Source organism: Ochotona curzoniae, unplaced genomic scaffold, assembly GCF_017591425.1.
Source record: "Ochotona curzoniae isolate NIBS_2020 unplaced genomic scaffold, NIBS_Ocur_1.0 scaffold_2476, whole genome shotgun sequence".
Lineage (NCBI taxonomy): Eukaryota > Metazoa > Chordata > Mammalia > Lagomorpha > Ochotonidae > Ochotona > Ochotona curzoniae.
The window spans coordinates 12,662,098-12,682,018 of record NW_024467095.1 but is presented as its reverse complement, the minus strand read 5'-3'; the positions used below and the strand labels follow the sequence as shown (position 1 = coordinate 12,682,018).

The 19,921-nt window shown below is 42.5% G+C and overlaps 1 protein-coding gene across 9 annotated transcripts in view; it reads right to left on the bottom strand.

Annotated features, from left to right (window-relative positions):
- The window catches only part of COG5 (component of oligomeric golgi complex 5), a 215,546-nt gene that overhangs the window by 18,760 nt on the left and 176,865 nt on the right, over window positions 1-19,921 (bottom strand). For 7 of the 9 annotated variants that reach the window (XM_041002473.1, XM_041002465.1, XM_041002469.1 and 4 more), the window contains 3 exons: window positions 11,493-11,603; window positions 9,396-9,458; window positions 4,051-4,154 (listed from right to left, as the gene is read on the bottom strand). In XM_041002473.1, coding sequence (XP_040858407.1) covers window positions 4,051-4,154; window positions 9,396-9,458; window positions 11,493-11,603 — 278 coding nt within the window. The remainder of the gene's footprint in view (window positions 1-4,050; window positions 4,155-9,395; window positions 9,459-11,492; window positions 11,604-19,921) is intronic. The other 2 variants (XM_041002466.1, XM_041002468.1) reach the window with 2 other exon arrangements.

Here is a 19,921-nt window from a genome sequence, read left to right as displayed (position 1 = left end):
AAATCACCTGATCGCATCTAATAGATGAGCTCACGAGCTAGAGTGCCGAGTCGCTTTCAAAACACAAGCTGAGTGTTTTCATATTCTGAGAATGAAGTAGTAAAACGGGTGATGGCCTAAAGATGGACAGACTTAACTCGCACTCCTAGAGTAAGATGATGAGGGGAACTTAATTCTTTCAAATACAGAAGCAGTTACTACAAATAGGATGCTAACCCAAGGTTCTGCAATTCTAGAAGCAGACAGAAATAGTGAAACCAGGCTGAAATGATGGTGTTGAGGTGTCGGGAGGAGTGTCACAGCGTCCCACCTGGGCGCAGGGAAGCAGCTGGCCAGGGAAGACACTCCCACGGGAGCTGCAGCGCACCGTGACCACTGCGGGGCTAGCTGGATTCAGGCTCTGCCGAAAAGGTTAGGTTGCAAAAATGACCCTCTTTCCTAACTGCTTTCTTTTTTTTTTTTAAAGATTTATTTATTTTTATTACAAAGTCAGATATACACAGAGGAGGAGAGACAAAGAGCAAGATCTTCCGCCTGATGGTTCACTTCCAAGGGGCCTCAACCACTGGAGCTGAGCCAATCCGAGCCAGGAGTTAGGAGCCTCCCCCGGGTCTCCCAAGCGGGTGGCAGGGTCCCAAAGCTTTGGGCCGTCCTCGGCTGTTTTCCCAGGCTACAAGCAGGGAGCTGGATGGGAATGGAGCTGCCGGGATTAGAACCGGCGCCCATATGGGATCCCAGCGTGTTCAAGGCGAGGACTTAACCACTACGTTATGGCACTGGGTCCCTACCTTCTTTCTTAATTTTAAAATCTAAATTTTTTTTAAGATTATAGTAATAAGTAATTACAGGGAAGTTGGTGATGGTACATCTACATGGCATGAAATGACTGAACTGAGCTAATGAATATATTAATCACCTTTATGTAATTATTTCCGCCTCCTGTGACTTGCACCCTTTGTCCACATCCTCCCGATTCCGGCACCTCCCCCCAGCTCTGGTCTGCGTTCTACTCCACTTCCGGGAGTTCTCCAGTTCCAGTCTTTGCTCTTGCCCTACTTCCGATAACTTTGGTTTTTTTTAAGTTTGTTGTCCTGAGGTGAAATACTAGGCTATTTGAGATCTCTTTCTTTTTAAATAAAGGTGTTTATTATAAATTTGCTTTTTAGAAGTCTTTAGTTATAGTTACATATTCTTTTGTCTTAACATATGAAGAAATTTTCCTTTTGATTTCTTCTCTGATCACTGGTTGTTTGGGAATATGTTTTCTAAGCTTTACGTATTTGTGAATATTCTAGGAATTCTCCTTTCGTTGATTTCTAGTTATCATACAGTTGCAATTGGAGAAGAGGCTTACTATGATTTTTAACCTTGAATTTATTAAGACTTGTTTTGTAACCTAATACAGGATGCACCCTGAAGAATGCCCCATGCTTGTTTAAGAAAAACCTGTGTTCTGCTGGTGCTGGCCAGATGTTCTGTGTACGTCTGGCTGTGTTCTGCTGGTGCTGGCCAGATGTTCTGTGTACGTCTGGCTGTGTTCTGCTGGTGCTGGCCAGATGTTCTGTGTATGTCTGGGAGATCCATTTGGTCACAGTGTTTCCTTAGTAACTCCGTGTCTGGATATGTGTCCCTCACTAACAGTGGGTGCTGCGGTCTCCTACCATAACTATTTCCTCCTTCAGATGCCTTAGGATTTGTGGCTCTGACATTAGCTATAAAGATGCTTATAATCATTACAAGCACTGATGAACTGATTCCTTTATAAAACAACCTTCTTGGTGTTCCTTTATGGTTTCTGACTTGGCTTTTGTCTGATCTAAGCACAGGTACTCCTGTTCTCTTTTTGTTTCCCCTTGCAATGGGCTCCCTCCCCCAGGCCTTGACCTTCAGTTTATGTGGGTCCTCAAAGGGGATGCAAGTCTCTCTGCAGGCAGCATACAACTGGTCTTTCATTATATCTCATGTTTTATCTCTTTGTAATACTATAAAGGATTAACTCAAGCGTGTTAATTCTAGTCGGGTGATACTGTTTCCTGAATCACTAGAAAAATAACACTAAAACAAGTTTCATAAACATGTGTCAATATAAGAAAAATGTTAGGCAAAATTCTGAAATACATAGGATCCATTTTCAGCATGTACTACTAGACACAGGTCTAGAAAGTAGGAAGATTACTACTGGGCATTGTGTCATGATGGTTTAGTAGGTGAATCCTTGCCTTGCAAGCTGGGATCCCATATGGGTGCCAATTCCTGTCCTGGCAGCTCCACTTCCCATCCAGCTCCCTGCTTGTGGCCTGGGAAAGCAGTCGGGACGCCCAAAGCCTTGGAACCCTGCCCCCATGTGGGAGACCTGGGAGAAGCTCCTACCTCCTGGCTTCAGATCGGCTCAGCTCCGGCTGTTCTAGCTTCTTGGGGAGTGAACCAGAAGATGAAAGATCTTTCTCTCTGTCTCTCCTCCTCTCTGTAAATCTGCCTTTCCAGTAAAAATAATTAAATCTTTATGTAAAATTTTAAAATATAAAAAATATAAATTTAAAATTTAAAAATACAAAAAATACATAAATATATAAAAAAGAATTGCCATGGGTGCAATCTTTTCAATAAAAGTAACTACACTCCACATTCCTGTACTGCTACGCGTGGAGAAGGGTTTTGTGCGAGATCGCCCAGGTCTATTGTGTGAGCAATGAGCTGAAGTGCAATCATCAAAGCCATCTGGAAAAAAAATAAGGACGATGTTACACATCTTAGAATAATGCTTCCCACTCCTGGCAAACTATCACTTCAAGAGCCAGTCTAGCTTCATAATATTAAAGCAAAGTAGTAAAAACATCCCCATTTGGGAAAGCAATTTGCAAGTGTTCGAGGCTGCTATTGGAGCGGCAGGGCACTAGCTGGAGGTCACAGTTTAAACCTCTCAAGAATCTGACACTCAGAGCAAGCCTTCAACAATGACCTCATCCTGGCTCCCTTCTCCAGGCACTCATGATTGGTCTAATTGGGACATTGCAGATCACTTCTGAACAGAATCCATTTCCTCCCAAATGTCTGTAATCAGCAGTTTTATCTTCTATTGAGTTCCAAACAGCATTTTTTTTTTCATTTTATCCTTCTGTGCTTCCTACCATTTATGGAAAGAGAAACTGCTCTCTGACACTTCAAAATAACATTCTGTAAGTGAAATGGCTTGAAGAACTATAGGAAAATGCAAGAATCGCTGTTTGTTCTGTAAGTAATCAACTGATGGCTGGAAACTGAGTAAAAGAGATATTCTTGAAAACAACATGAAGATACAGAAACAGACATAATCATTACCCACGGTCCAGGGGATATAAGATCCTGACAAGACGGTAATGTCTGAACGTCTGTCATTCTGGAACAGGTCAACGTTTCCTCCCTCCCTCCCTTCCTTCTTTCCTTCCTTCCTTCCTCCCTCCTTCCCTCCCTCCCTTCCTTTATTCTTTAGCACTCTAACCATGTAGACATAACTATTCCAAACTCTCGTGGAGTTTTCTAATATTATGAACCAAAACTATTTTTCTCTGCTTTCCAGACATTGCAGTTAGCTGGGCTGCTGCCCCGCAGACGCACAGGGTGGATGTGAGCGCGGGACCCGGGGCTTGTGCCCGGTGTGAGGTGAGTTGATACCACAGCCAGAGAAGGCTCCTGGAGGAGCCTGAGCTGCAGCAGCACGGTGGCAGGAGCAGGGCATGCTACACGGTAACAGCGCCTCTCCCAGGAGCAGCCCAGAGGCTGGCAGGAGGGGTGTTGGTGGGACGTTAAGGAAGGCAGGGGGACTGCAAGTAGAAGGTGACAAGCTGTGCGTTGCTGGGTGCACACCCACACACCCATTCAACAAGCCAAAGGAGAGAAATAACAGAAACAGGCCCAGAGCCATTTTCACCTCTAAGTGGGGGGTCAGTGTAGGGAAGGTAGAAGGTTGGCAGCCAACAGCATGACAAAGGGAACCAGGCCCCAGAAGGCAGGAAGCCTGAGAGAGTAGTGGTAGCGGAAGGAACAGAAGCTGAGTGCCACTTTGATTATTACCCAGCAAAGTCTTCCTGATGCATGGTGATGATGATAGACTCGATGGCGTCCCCCACCGAGCCCAGCAGGGGCTGCACCGCACTGCCCATGAGAGCGTGGACCATCTGAAAAGAAGACAGTAGAAAGCAGAGGTAAATGAATGAAAAGCCTGAAGTGCAGACAGGAGAAACCCTTGACTAACGCTTTTCACAGCCTATCAAATGCAGACTATTCATAGTTCAACTCAACAGACGTCTGCTCCCCTCGTAGCCGCTGCTGGCAAGGATTTCTAAAACTCAAGAAGTGTGAACACGGCACTGAGCAACCTCAACTGCCCACTCATGTTCTCCCCCACAATTCAGTAGTTACGTGAGCTCTTGGGAAGAGGAAGATGAGTGAGGGAAGAAGAGCGTGCCAACTTACAAAGTCAAAGTCGAATGCACACTTTTTTTCTTGTAAGTTTCTCAAAGGAATGTGACAAGAACAAAAGCAGTTTTCAAAACTGGATCATCACTGTAGCTCTTAACCAGAGTGAAATAATGCTGTGTGCTGGTGACTCAAATCCCTGCCGAGAGACCACTGCGGGGACTCGGCTGTGGGCAGTGGAGCTCCTCTGGGCACATGCGGTAATGCCTGAGAGATTGCTGGCTCTCTCACGGAGGAGGGAGCAGGTGCGTGCCGCTGGGATCCAGTGGGAGAAGACAAGGCAGCTGCCATGCATCCCACCACACGTGGGATAGTCCCTGTAACGACGAACTAACTATAAATAACCTCCCAAATCTATATTTAAAAGGCTCAGAAACAATTCTACAGTGTACATACAGTCATTAGTAAGGTTTTTGTTTGTTTGTTTTTTTAAACTCTAAGCCTGTCAGAGGTTTTGATTATGAAAATAGTGACTAGGGCTCAAGAAACATTCAAAAAATTTTTTTGAAGATTGATTTATTTTTATTGGAAAGTCAGATTTATAGAGAGAAAAAACAGAAGCAAAGATCTTCCACCTGCTGGTTCACTCCCCAAGTGGCCGCAACTGCTAGAGCTGAGCCAATCCGAAGCCAGGAGCCAGGAGCCTCTTCCGGATCTCCCATGCAGGCGTAGGATCCCAAGGCTTTGGGCAGTCCTCCATTGCTTTCCCAGGCCACAAGAAGGAAGGTGGAAGGGAAGCGGAGCAGCTCGGACAAGAACCAGTGCCCATATGGAATCTCAGTGCATGTAGTACAAGGATTTAGCCACTAGGTTACCACGCCAGGCCCTCAATTTTTTTTTTTAAGGTTGTGTTTATTATACTTGAAAGTCAGAAATACATACAGAGAGAGACAGGGAGAAATCTTCAACCCATTGATTCACTCCCCAAATGGCTGCCATGATCCAAGAGGCCAAGTGTGATTTTATAACTAAGCTGAAAAAGAGAGCCCCCAAGGGAGTAAGAGGATGAAAACATCTATGGAGCACACACTGGGTGACACATCAATCTACTGCGCGCTTCACTTGGAACCAAGTGATTCTCAAAGATTTCACAAAACATTCAACCTCGTGGGGTTGGGAAAGTAGCAGTCAAGGAAAGGGGACTGTCCACAGCCATCACCCAGCAGGGGAAGAGCCAGGGTTCTGCAGGTACATGACCCTGGTGAACTTCTGGTAAGACAGCGCCACTGGACGGAGAAAAGGATTCCCTCAACTATGGTGGAAATAGAAGGGCAAGAAGAGCCAGCTCTTCTGCTTCTGATATGAGAAGTGTCTAACTACAAGTAATTACAGGAAAAAGAATAAAAAACCCACAAAATCAAGCCAGGTCAAAAGCACATGGAAGAGCTCTGAGAAAGAAAAGTAGATTGTTTTAGAGAGATGAGAAGACCCCGAGTAAGCAACCAGGAGAGTATGGCTTCCGGCCTTCCTGGCTTTGCCCCAAGGATGACTAAGGCCACAAAGCCATCAACTTAGAAACACCACCAACCTAGTTTATCATCTTCTACACCCAAACTAGGAGTTCTGGGTCAACAGGTGAGAAATGAGCCTTGGAAAGGAGTGATCCAGGAGAAAGAATTGCCTAGTTCAATGTTGTAGAGCTGGCACTGGTCTTCAGCTGACTCATAACCATGCATGAGCAGAGCAAACCAAGTGTGGCTGCGACTGATGCTTAAAGAGCTGAGATCTGCTGCCGGCCAGCTGCGGGTCTGACGGTGCACAATTTGGATCTAATCAAGTTAATTGCCTGCTAAAGCAAAATCCTCAACACTCTCATGAGAAAGAAAAAAAAAAAAACACTAAATCTACACAACAAAATGTCTTCAAGCTCCAGGATATATTAAGAAAAAATTCTATGTACACAAAAAGCTAGGAAATGTCATCAATTCTGGAGGAAAGATAACCGGCAGACGCTAAGCACGAGACAACCCTGGCTCGAGAATCATCAGGCAGGAGCACCAGGGTGGTGAACAATGTGTTCACTCATGATACACACACAAGAGCAGGAAAGACCAGCAGAGGAGCTCAAAATGTGAAAGGGCACCAGATACTAATCTAAATATTACATTATCTGGAGTCTGAAAACTGACTGGAGAGGCCTCGTAGAAGAATGGAGATCATTGAGGAAAAGTCAACAAAACCAAATACAGAAACCTGCCCCAAAAGATTCTAAAAACAAAAAGGTTGGAGAAACAACTGAACTTGTGAAACAATTACAAAAGATCCATTATCCTGGTAATTAGAATCCCACAAGCAGAGAGAGACCGGGGGAGAGAACATTCAGGAGGGGGAGAAAAGCCCTAATGTTCCACAACACGACAGAAGACATGAATTTACAGATCTAACACCATCAGCATATCCCAAACAAGACAGTTTTTAAGAGAACTGTGCCTAGGCAGTTATAATCAAAGCACTGCAAAGAGACAATACTGAAAGCAGGAACAAAACACAACACAACAACCCACAAAGACTGAAGACAGCGTATAAAAAGGGGAAATCAATTTTAATGACAGGTCATTTCTTATCATGAAGCCTGGAGACCAGAAAAGAGTAGAACAACATAATTAATGTGGAAAGAAAAACAACCTTCAGACTTGTATTTCCAGTAACAATATACTTTAAAACTGAAGGCAGAATAACAAATATTTCCGGCAAAGCATATTAAGGGCAGTTCACTGCCATCAGAATCACACAATATGAAAGTTGAAGTGAAATGGTACTACAGGGGAATTTAAACCTTCAAGAGCAAATGCATAGAACAGGTAACTTCAAAAGCAAGGCAAAACAAACAAGAAAAAACCAACACACCCTTTTTCTTCCAGTTTAAAATATATATATATTATTATTTCTTAGAGCTGCATCTGTGAAGTATATTGAATCTGCTAAAAACCAAAATTAAAATATACATTATGAACAACAAAGATTATAGTATTACTTAGGGGTTTACAATGCATGTAGCACTTTTATCATTACAGGACTTGTGTATTTTACATCACATGCTATGTATGACATTACCACTAAGATAACTACAGAAAGTTACAGACAAGCCTCAACAGCATGGGAGAGCCGGTTCACCTGCTGCTGCTGCTGCTGGCATCCCATACCAGCAAGGCTGGAGTTCTGTTTGCTGTTTCCAGTCTTAGCTCCCTGCTAATGTGCCTGGACAAACAGTAAAAAACGGCCCAAGTCCTTGGGCCCCTGGAACCATGTGAGAGACACAGATGGACTTCTGGGTCCATGGCTTAGGTCTGGATTAGCCCCAACTGTTGTGGCCATAACTAGTGAATAGAACATCTCTCTTTTCTCTCTGCGCCTTTGAAATAAACAAATCTTAAAAAAAAAAAATCAAGGATGTGTTAAGTAAGCCACACTGGTTCTACTAAAAAAAAAGCAAAAATGAAAAAAGCAAAGAAGTATAAATTAAACTTGGAGAGATGAAAACAGAATTCTTAGAGTAACTCAAATCATCCACCAGAAGGTGAAAAAGAGGAAAAAAGGGACAGTAACAAAAATAATAAAATCGTGCACTTAACTGATACTTTAATACGTTAATAAATATTCCAATTAAAAGGTAGTGATGATTTGAATGGACAAAAAGACAAAACTGAACTGTACAGTGTCTATTAAGAGACACACTTTATAAATAAGTGAAGGGATAGAAGACATACCATCTAATTATTAAGCACACAGTCTGAAAACTAAGCCAACTCTGGGCAAACCAGAAAGCAAGAGAGTAACTGTCAACAAAACTGAAGCAGGAAATTTCTAACAATAAAAGGTCAGTTCATCCAGAAGGCATAACAAGATAAACACATATATGTAAAAGAGCTTATATACAGCTTCAAAACTGAGCAGAGAAATGGGCAGGGCCATAGCCTAGAAGCTTTTAACTCCCTTATTCCAAGAACTGATGGAAAAACTGCTATAAAAATGAACAATTCGCTCATTTTACAAGTTACCTATTGTCAATGACATGAGTCTGAATCTCATACCAACATCACTTTTAATTAAGTATCCTATTAAAAGATATTTACATTTGAGCATTTTAAAAAATGGGAATATATCCTGACTTCACAACTTCCAGACCTACTTTCAATTATGTTTCTCAACCTTGGCATTACTGCCATGTTGGGCTGAAAAATTCTTGCTAGGACTGTGTGCAAGTTGTTCTGTGCATTGCACTCTGTTTAGCAGCATTTTTGGCTTCCACTCTGTAGATGCCAGTAATACCACATTCTTCATCAGGACAGGTCTGAAATGTCTCCTAGGGAACAAAACATCTTGGAAGAGAACCAGTGCTTTAATGGGATAAGACTAGGCTACACTGCTCTGAGACAGAAAATGCATAGAAGATTCCTGCCTGTATGTATATAATCATCCCAGGTGAGGCACAATTGTAAACACCAAAAGAGTCTACATTAAGGGAATGTATAGTGATGGCGTCATAGAGACTATCATATTCAGATGTGAAGATGCAATGCAGTATGCATTCCTACTTCCAAATCAAAGATGGACTCCCAATGACTGTTGGACATATCTAGACAATGGGATGCTGGACTGTCTGCTATTGTCTGTACCAGCAATGTCAGGACACACTTAAATTACAGACTGATAGACTATGACTGCTTATGAAGGACTATACTATTGTAATAATTATAATACTATGGGGTAAATCAGTCAGGGTGTGGGACCCTATGAAATTCAAAATTAAAAAAAAGTCTACATTTAAATTCTGGAAACTAGAACACATATGTATCCTTTCTCTTTAAGATAATTATCAACATATTAATGTTGGTTTATACAGGGGATTCTGAATTATTTTTTAAAAATACATCTTCCACTCAAATAAATAACTCCAAAAGCACTCTGATGCATACAAAGATTAAATTCAATTCTTTTACCTGGAGGGCTGAAAGAATAGTTTGTTCAGCTGCTGCTGGAAATGAGCTCTGGCTGGAGACCACCTGGAACAAGGTTTGGATCTAATTACAGTTTTGCTGAAGTCATTCATTTTGTGGATACTAATTTTGAACATAACAAAGTTGTTTCCACAAGCTACATCTAAAATATTATCATTACTTTTTGGTAATATCTTATGCATGATTTACAAACTCATTAGTATTTATTAAGATAGGCTGAAAAATACTTCCAGGCACAAAGCAAATGTATCATTCAGATAATTCAAACAATTGGAATACTAGAAGTTGGCTTGTCTTGATTCACTTTAGATAGGTAAGATGAGGTTTTAACCTGAAAAGGTCACTATAAAGCCATATTTGCTTATTTCTTAAAAAAATCATTTTTCTTAAGGCTAATTTTGAACAAGTCTTTAAAATACAAACATCAGACACGTTCAGTTTTACAAACTGGTGTACACATTGTACATACTGAAAATACCAACGAAGACATTTGAATTAGGTTAGAATCAATCATTGCTTGTGATTCTTCAAAGATGAACAGAACTGGAAATGTATCAATGTTTCTGATGCTTTTGCTTTTCTGAGAATTACCTGTGAATATCTGTAGAGTCATCTTTGTATGACTGCACTGACATATCTGAAAGAACTAAGTTTATAAAGGGTTTTAAAAAGGTTTATTTGGCTCCCAGTTTGGGATGTTCAAGTCCAAGATGCGGCATGTGTTGGTGGCACCTTTGATGAGTTATCAGTGGCAGAAGTGTGACGGGCAGGGGAGGAAGGCTCACACAGTGCGCCCGTAAGCAGAGAGGCCGGGCTGCGCTCAGGTCTTAGGAGCGACCCTCTCACGAGAACTGTCTTACACAGGCAAGCTTCCGTTGACCCCAGGAATCCCCCAGCAGGCCTGTTTCCTGCCGGATTAAGTCCATCCCGGAGAACTACTAACTTATGACTCTGTATCAATGTGCCTTGAACTTATGACTTTGGAGTTTAAATTTTTGCCATGAGTTTTGAAGACAGATCATGTGAAATGATAGCAATAACCCTTTACAACATATTATTCTTACTGTAAGAAATACACAAATTCTGCATGTCTAAGTGGCCAAAGGCTTTGCTGAAGTTGTCCAGTGAGTAATAATCACTTACAGTCTAAGACACAGTCTAGCAGGTCAGAGCTCATGTTAGAGGCCAAACCTTAAAGAACATCACTTACCTTCAGTTTGCTTCAGATCTTCTAAATAATTATCTTCCTACTCACTAGATATTTTGAAAATGACTTGCAGACAACAATTACACACAAGCTACTCAAAAGTCAGACAGGATTGAAAGTGTTATTTTCCTATTATTTAAGAATACAGTTTAAAATAATAAGTACAATATAGATGAATCTTCAGTTTTATAGGTTCCAAATCTGAAGACTCACCCACTGATGGAAAACAGCTGAAAGAAAAAGCAACTGTGTGTACACTGCACACACGCAGACTTTTTATTAAATCCAGTCACCATTCCCTAAACAACACCGTGTATAAGGTATCCGCATTGTGTTGACTAGAGATGATTCAAAGTGATTGTACAGGATTACAGAAATAGTATGCCGTTTTACATAAACTAGTGAGAAGAATGTATGTGGTCTGTTTGCAGGCAATCATCAGTGACAACATCACAAACACTTGCTGCTTATAACACAGCCTCTCCTGGCCTTTGCTGACCCTTCATGGCACGCTGGAGGGCCCGAGACTTCTTACTGCCTTCAGTTTTGCTATGATTTGCCACTGCCCCACACAACAGCAAATTGCGCTTTTCAGTAATCATGAAACATGTATGATTCACCCTTAAATAATTTGACTAACAAACTTAACAGATTCATACATTTACAGCTTATGTACTTTAAACAAATAGATAAAAAGCCACACAAATAATAAAGGCCAGGCTCAAACGTCATTTATAAAGAGCAAACACCTCAGCATAGTTTACAATCATGCTTCCATTGTATTCTTTTGCAATAATTTCTAAACTGTCTGGATTTGAGACAGAATAAAAAATGATTCAAATCTAAGTAAAAGGGACTAAACTGAAAGGTACCTTTGTTACTGACTGGTGTAACTTATACAATGAGTTGACCACGGCCACGTTTCTTTTCTGTCCTTCAGTGAGAGGCCCGATCACTTGACTTGCATCTCCTTGTGTGCAGAGCTGTAGGAATTCGACACAAAAAGACACCACAGTTACCGCGTGCACCTATTTTTATACTCACAAACAAACCTTTCAGTGGGGAGAAGTTCCTGCCCATTAACTGGATATATCCAAGCACGGTGTCGGGTTTGGACTTGAGCAACTAGGAACTCAATGGAGGTGACCAGGCGGATGTGGGAGTCTAGTCAGTGGTACACGGGAAGCACATCTCTGGTAACACAACCCAGCTCCTAAACTATCATTGTGCCAAAAATAAGGAAAAACTAAAAATGTCAATATAAAATGTAAGTGTTCAGAAGATTGGAAGCTTCTGATATTCTGTTGCTTACCTTACTGCACAACTTACATAGGTGGCCCACTATCTTTGTCAACACTAACTCCTATCATGGTGCTTTTTTTTTAAGATTTTTTTTCTTTTATTACAAAGTCTGATATACAGAGAGGAGGAGAAACAGAAAGGAAGATCTTCCATCCGATGATTCACTCCCCAAGTGACCGCAATAGCCGATGCTATACCGATCCGAAGCCAGGATCCAGGAACTTCTTCTGGGTCTCCCACATGGGTGCAGTGTCCCAAAGCTTTGGGCCGTCCTCCACTGCTTTCCCAGGCCACAAGCAGGGAGCTGGATGGGAAGTGGAGCTGCCGGGATTAGAACCAGCACCCATAGGGGATCCCGGTGCATTCAAGACAAGGACTTTAGCCACTAGGCCACGCCACCAGGCCTGTGGTGTTTTGTTTTTTTTTTTTAATAATTTCAAAATGTGTATGAATAAAAACCGGGGCCAGAGCTGTGACACAGTGACACTGTGACAGCTGTGACACAGCTGCCTGGGATGCCAGCATCCCTTGAACATTAGTTTGAGTCACGGCTGCTATGCTTCCAATCCAGCTCTCCGCTAACATGCCTGGCGAGGCAGCAGAGTTTGACAATGGATTTGAGCTCCTATATCCACTGCGAGTTCCTCATCCTAGCAACCATTCAGGGAGTGAATTGTCTCTCCATCTCTGTAATTGTGTCTTTGAAATAAATACATAAGAAAAAGCAATCCGAGTACATATAGGAAACTGGAGGTCATTATTTAAAGTGTTTATTTATTTATTTAGAAAGTCATATATACAGAGAGGAGGAGAGAGAGAGAGAGAGAAATCCTCCATCTGTTGATTCACTCCCCGAGTGGCCGCAATGTTTAGAGCTGAGCAATCTGAAGCCAGGATCCCGGAGCCTCTTCTGGGTCTCCAGCGTCGGTATAGGGTCCCAAGGCTTTGGGCCGTCCTCTAGTGCCTTCCCAGGCCACAAGCAGGCAGCTGGATGGGAAGTGATGCAGCCAGGATTAAAATTGGAGCCCATATGGGATCCTGGCATGTGGAAAGTGAGGACTTTAGCCACTAGGCTATTGTGCTGGACCCTGAGGGTCATTATTTTAAGCAAAATAAGACAGGCAAAGATAAGTATCACATGGTCTCACTTCTATGCAGAGTAGAAACACAGGTGATCTCCCGGAGATTGCAACAACAGCTCTGGACACAAGATGCTGGGGAGGAAGGACAGGAAGTGGAAATGGGAACGGCTGTTTGAAAGGTACACAGTTAGTGAGAAGCTCCGGGTTCTACTGCACAGTAGTGGTTATAAACAACGTTAACATGCTGCTTATTTCTCTTGAAAAAATTAGAACATTGTTTATTAAAACAATCATGATTCCTCATAAATATGTATAATGTTTGTATGTCTGTTTAAATATTTTAAAAAGTGGCCTGGCACGATAGCTCAACTAGCTAATCCCACCTCTAAGTGTCATGATCCCACATAGGTGCCAGCTGGTGTCTCACCGGCTCTGCTTCTCATCCAGCTCACTGCTTGTGGCCTGGGGAGGCAGTGGAGGGGCCACGTCCCTGGGACTTTGCGTCCATGTGGGAGACCCAGGGGAGGCTCTCTGTTACCTAGCTCCTGCTGTGCCCAGCTCCAGCTGTTGCAATTATGTGGAGAGTACATCAGCGGATGGAAGATCTTTCTGTCTCTCCTCTCTGTAAATCTGCTTTTTCAATATAAACGAACAAATTTTTAAAATATTTTACAAGAAAATGATACTTGTAAGACACAACATACACACCTGCTCTGGATTTCATCATTTTTAACCATCATATTCCATGTACTTTATTCCTTGCACTTTTTTTGCACACACACACATGAACACATGTACTTTATTTTCTGAATCCTACATATATTATGGTCCTCTACTCTGAAATACTTCAAAGTATGTATTTTTTGAAAAGATTTGTTTTTATGGGAAAGGCAGATTCGCAAAGAGAGAGACAGGGCAGAAAAATCTTCCATCCACTGGTTCACTCCTGAAGTGTCTGCAACAGCAGGAGCTGAGCTAACCCGAAGCCAGGAGCCAGAAGCCTCTTTCGGGTCTCCCACACGGGTGTAGGGTCTCAGGGTGAGGGTCATCCTCGACTGCTTTCCCAGGGCACAAGCAAGGAGCTGGATGGGAAGTACAGTAGCCAGGACATGAACCAGTGCCCATATGGGACCCCAGCACATGCAAGGTGAGAATTTCAGCCACTGAGCCATTGTGCTGGGCTCAAAGGTGTGTATTTCTTTTTGCTGTTGTTTTAAAGGTGTATATCTTTAAAAGAAAGAGTTAGAGACAGAGAGACTTTCCACCCACTGGTTCACTCTCTCCGAGTGGCTGTGATGCTATGGATGGGCTCAGGCCAAAGTCAGGAGCCAGAAGCTTCATCCCAGTCTCACATGTGGGTGTGGGGACCCAAGCACGTGGGCCATCCTTCCTTGCTTTGCAAGGAGCATCAGCATGTTGCTGGACCAAAAGCGCAGCAGCCACGGCATGAATCACAGTGCACATGGGATACCAGTGTCACAGGTGGTGGCTTTATTTGCTAGGCCATAACACAGGCCCCATGTTTCTATTAAGTATCTGGGCCCAGCATGATGATCCAGTGGCTACACCATCACTTTGCAGAGCTAGGATCCTATATGGGTGCCGGTTCATGTGTCAGCTGCTCTACTTCCCACCCAGCTCCCTGCCTGTGGCCTGGGAAAGCAGCAGAGGACGACCTACAGCCTTGGGAACCTGCACCCACGCCGGAGACTCGAAAGGGGCTCCTGGCTCTGGATTGGTTCAGCTCCAGCCATTGTGACCACTTGGGGAGTGAACCAGTGGACAAAAGATCTCTCTGTCTCTCCTCCTCTCTGTAAATGTTTTTCCAAAGGAAAAGAAATGTTTTTCCAATAAAAAGAAATAGATCTTTTTTTTTTAAGGTTACATCCGTACCAAACTACAGTTCTGCTATTAACTTCATAAATGCATGGTGACATAACACTTTTATGCACAATCAGTCATGTCTCCACGACTGGAACCTTTCCGTGAGAAGTGGCATTAGGGATCAAGGTCTGAGCAGTAGGTATTCTCACGGCTGCTTATTGCTCTAATAATTACTTTTTAAAAGATTTATTTATGGAATGTTGGCACCGCAGGTGGAGGCTTAAGTTACTATACCACCCACGGTGCAGCCTAATAATTCTTGATTATGTCAACACTCAATGATGACTCTTCTCAAAGCCTGGACTATATTTCTGCTCCAACTCACCTCTTTCACCATCGCGCTCTTATTCTAACTATTAATAAATCTAAACTTCTTCTGCAATCTGAATTTCCATTTTATTCAGGCTGCCTCTTCCTAGCTTTTCCTTTAATTCTAATTTCAACCATTCCTCGAACGCTTGGGATCGCCTTCTATTTCCTAGCTGTTTCTGATCCTCATTTCTTTCCTTCCCTACTTTCAGGGTTGGAGTCCAGGATCTACCATTATCGATTTCAGCAGAGTGATAATGTGGGAGAGGTGATGGGCTGCTGTACCCCTGTGGAGGTACTGGCCTAGAAGATTCCATTAGTTCTGAGAGATGGAGAGGCAAGGGAGCATTTACGGTCATCCAGCAGACCTGGTTATGGTCAGATTCTATCCCAGGCCAGGAGTGGAATGGACTGCTTCCTTTGCGGGTCACAGTAAGAATCCATGCCCCACTAGGGCTCCTTGGGACTGCCTGATAATTAGATGCCACGCTCCATTCTCTCCTCATCCCAGACAGCTTTCCTCACCTTTTTTTTAATTTCCAAAAACCACCTTCCTCCTTATTCTCAGCTGAAAACTTTGCTATAGACTTCTCTTAAAAAAACAAAAACAAACAAATAAACAAAAAACACAAAGGCACTCGCAGGATTTCTACATTTCAACCTTGCTTACCTCTGAAACCCTGGAGTGTGTGTTACCATAGTTGCAATGTCCGCTCCCCTGCCTGGCCAATTACTCCACAACTGCACTGGACCCTATCCCATATGAAGCTCATTACTCCTGAAACCATTCCCTGTCTCTATCACAGCATCAATTTTGAAGTCTCTACTGAGTAATTCCCCTGCGGATTTTAGCTGCTCTTCTTTCAACACAAAGGTTGTTGAAGCTCATTTCTATTTCATTTCTTCCCATTCAGGCCATTGTGCCCACCTACCAAGCAGCTCCTGCTCAAGTCATTATCTCCACACTGGCAACCCAGACAGTCTTCATCTTACCCTACGGTCAGCATGACACAGCTGACCATTTTTTTAAAGTGGTGCTCAGGATATTGCCCCCACCCCGCAAGACTGGCCGGTCCTGCTCAGATTTACTCTCTATCGTGACTGCTTCTCGTTGTTGTCTCAGTCTCTTCGCCGTCTATACCTTCTCCCAAGATGAGCATCTGAACACTTTCAAGCTCTGCTATGTTCCGGACCAGGTAGCTCTGCTCTGCAGGGCTGTCATATGCATTATGGGATGCCTAGTGGAATTCTTGGCCTCCACTCCCTACATGCCAGCAGCACCTCCACACACTCACACATATACACAATTGACAACCAAAACCATCCCAGGAAAGGAGGAGGGGACCCAGAGCTCTGGCTGAGAAGCATGAAGTATACTGAGATTATCGGTGTCCACAGATACCCTGAACTCCTGATGCCTAACACCCATTTAGTACCTCTTCTTTGTACTTCAAACTGAGTACTCCTATAGCCAAATGCATGACTTATCTCCCTTTATCCTTCACAAAGTCGCTTTAAAAACAATTTTTCAGTAAACAGCATTCCCTACTCTAGGCAGGTATAACAGGCCAATAATATTAGTCATCCTTGACATTTTTTTTTCTTATCCTGCATGTAATTTACCAGCAGATGCAATATTCCAGACTCTATGTTTCATTACTAAAGGTCAAGATTATCTTAATAATTTTGTCCTTAGTACTAGCAGTACTGTTCAAACAGGTTTAGAGTCGATCTAGAATTCCACGTCAATTTTAAATCAGCTGGGGTGGTTAGCATGAGTTTCTTTTCCGGGGACTGTGTATAAGAATGGCCAATGTTTATACACACTACCTTTTTTCTAGTTTCTAATTAAGCTCATCAATCCTTTCAACAACGCCTAGTATTCTGAACGTTCTATCAATGAGGATACTCAATATATCATGCAAATTATGTTACTGGAACATTTTAAATATCACATCTGCATTTTTGTTGAGCTCACTGATAAAAGTGTTGCATAAGACAAAGCTAAAGACATATTTGTTCTCCATGATGAAAACCAACTATTTATCAGGACTGTTATACATTCAGTAAATTGTCTAGCAAGTCCACATAATTATATTACTGTCTGATCTATTTCAAGTTCACAAAGTTAATATGAAATATTGCCAATTATTTTCTGAAATCTAGCTCTAATAATACTAGAGCATTTCCTTGATATATCAGCCTGGGAAAGCTGTCAAAAAAGGAAAAAAAAAGGACAGTGTTCCCTGTTACTACAAAGTTCAGCTTTCAGGGTTTTTTAAACAACAACGGGTTAAACAGGAATGGGGGAATTGACAAAGATGGAAAGGATTCTCCAGTGCAAACCAGCTATGGCTTTGGGTGGGGCCACATTCAGAGTTAAACCAGGAAGACACAGTGGGGGCATCCCGAGACAACAACGTGTAAACAACATCTTGCTGCCCTTACATTTTATCTTTGAAAACTTAAAATACTTTTCAGAAATATGTCTAAACAACAAAAGTAATAAAGTTACTGGTTGTACTGGCAGCATCTCACACTGGAGTGTGGTCTATCAGCTGCTTCATTTCTGACCCAGGTTCCTGCTGACGTGCCTGGGAAGGCAGAAGATGGTCAGTGTTGAACACTACCACCTGTATGTGAGCCTGGGCTGAACCTACTGACCGTTGGCTTTAGCCAGGTCCAGCTCTGACTGTGAGAGCCAAAGCTCTCCTCCTCTGCCGTTCAACTAACTAAATCAATAACCCATGAAAAAAAAAAAGCAATATACTGTTGTCTATAACATTTTTGTGAATGCCTTCAAATTTTAAGTATTACATAGGAAATACCTAAATTCCACATTTTATAATTACTGCTTTATATATTACATATCCATTTCTCCATTCATTTCTTATTTCTGATGCATCTAAACGTTTTTGTTTTTTACATGCTTGACCTTTACTGATACTGGCATTCTACAATTTTCTCATTTTTTAAGAAAAAAATTTTAAGATGTATTTATTTGAAAGTCAGAATTAGAGAAACGGAGATGTTTAATTCATTGGTTCACCCCCCAAATGGCTACACTGAGCAGGAACCAAGATCTTCACCTAGATCGGCATGTGCAGAAAGGGGCTCAAGCATGTGGGTCTGACTCCACTGCTTTTTTTTTCAAACGATTAGCAGGGAGTTGGATCAGAAGTGGAGCAGCTGGGACGTGACCTGGTACCCTTGTGGGATTACCAGTGTTGCAGGCAATAAGTTAGCCCACTGCAACAGAGCACCAGCCATCAAAAAATGTTATCTTTTATCTACTTGAAAGGCAAAATATAAGTGCAGGGTCCCAAGGCTTTGGGTCATCCTCGACTGCTTTCCCAGGCCACAAGCAGGTTGCAGGACAGGAAGGGGAGCAGCCGGGACATGAACCAGCATCCACACGGGATCCCGGCGTATGTAAGGTGTAGATTTACACACGGAGCCACTGCACTGGGCCCCAATTTCAAAATTTTTTGCACCGACATATATTTACTTATTAATTTCTTTTTCCCTCAACTTTCTGAAGTATCCTCAAACTCAAGAACTGTTATACAAGATAACTTTATCCGTTCTAAAAACTCCTGTCCCTCAAAGATTTTAGATTACATGAAAAAATGAAATTTCTTTGAAGAGCTTAATAAAAAATAATCCTGCCAGTATGTATGTGGGCTGGATAGTAGGGCTGGTTGGGTTGAACTAGGTTTCAGTGCTCATTGACATGTATGAGAGCTAGATGGGTTGTAGGAGACTGAACAAGCCTGCGGTACACACTGGCATGCATGGGAACGAGGGTACGGGGCAGGCCTGGAGGGGGTTATGGGAAGTCACCCCAACTAGGCTGCAGCTCCCACTGGTTTGTGGGAAGGCCGAGTATGAAGTGGGCAGGATCGAGCTGGACTGCAGCACCCATTGGTTCGCATGGAAGACAGGGCTGGAAACAGAACTGACCCAGCAACTGCAACGACCAGCGTGTGCATAAGCTGACTGGGGCGACGGACTGTGCCGGACCCTGTACTGGCAAACGCACACAAGAATCAGGTCTGGCATCACCTCAGATGAAGTTTCTCTGGGGATCCCTCCAACTGAACTGCTGATCTCAGAACCCCAACCATGAAGAGACTATGTCAGCCAGTGGATTCTGAATAGATTTCATCACGATTGGAACGGCGAGATTGGCAGCAATTCAGAACTGTTGAATTATCAAAACTGCTCGAGCAGGACCCTCGGAGCATGCCTCACATTGGGGACCTGGGATGGGTGGGAGGCTGGGTGGGGCTTCTCCCTTTGTTTCTCGCCTGACCTCAGATACAGGGGGAAAATGATGATATTAGTGTGGAAACAACTTTCCTGTAGCCCTTGACCCTTTGTACCCTAATCAACTAAGTAAAATTATTAAAAAAACAAAAAACAACAACTGTGTAAGGCACTTTTTGAATGACTAATCTGTGACACAGACAAAAATAACTTATTTATTTTCTTAACAAATGCGATCATTATAGATTGCATACTTCAGATCAAGGAAAGCAAGAATGATTAATACCACTTATTATACTATGCAGAGCATTTTGTATTTAGGGTATATTTCTAGATATATGGCAAAGGACAAACAAATATATTTACACAGCAATTCCTTACATCTTAGCTCATCAATCTTGCTAAAAGCCCAGGATAATTTAAAATAATTTTTGGCAGTGTTAAAAGCATCAGAA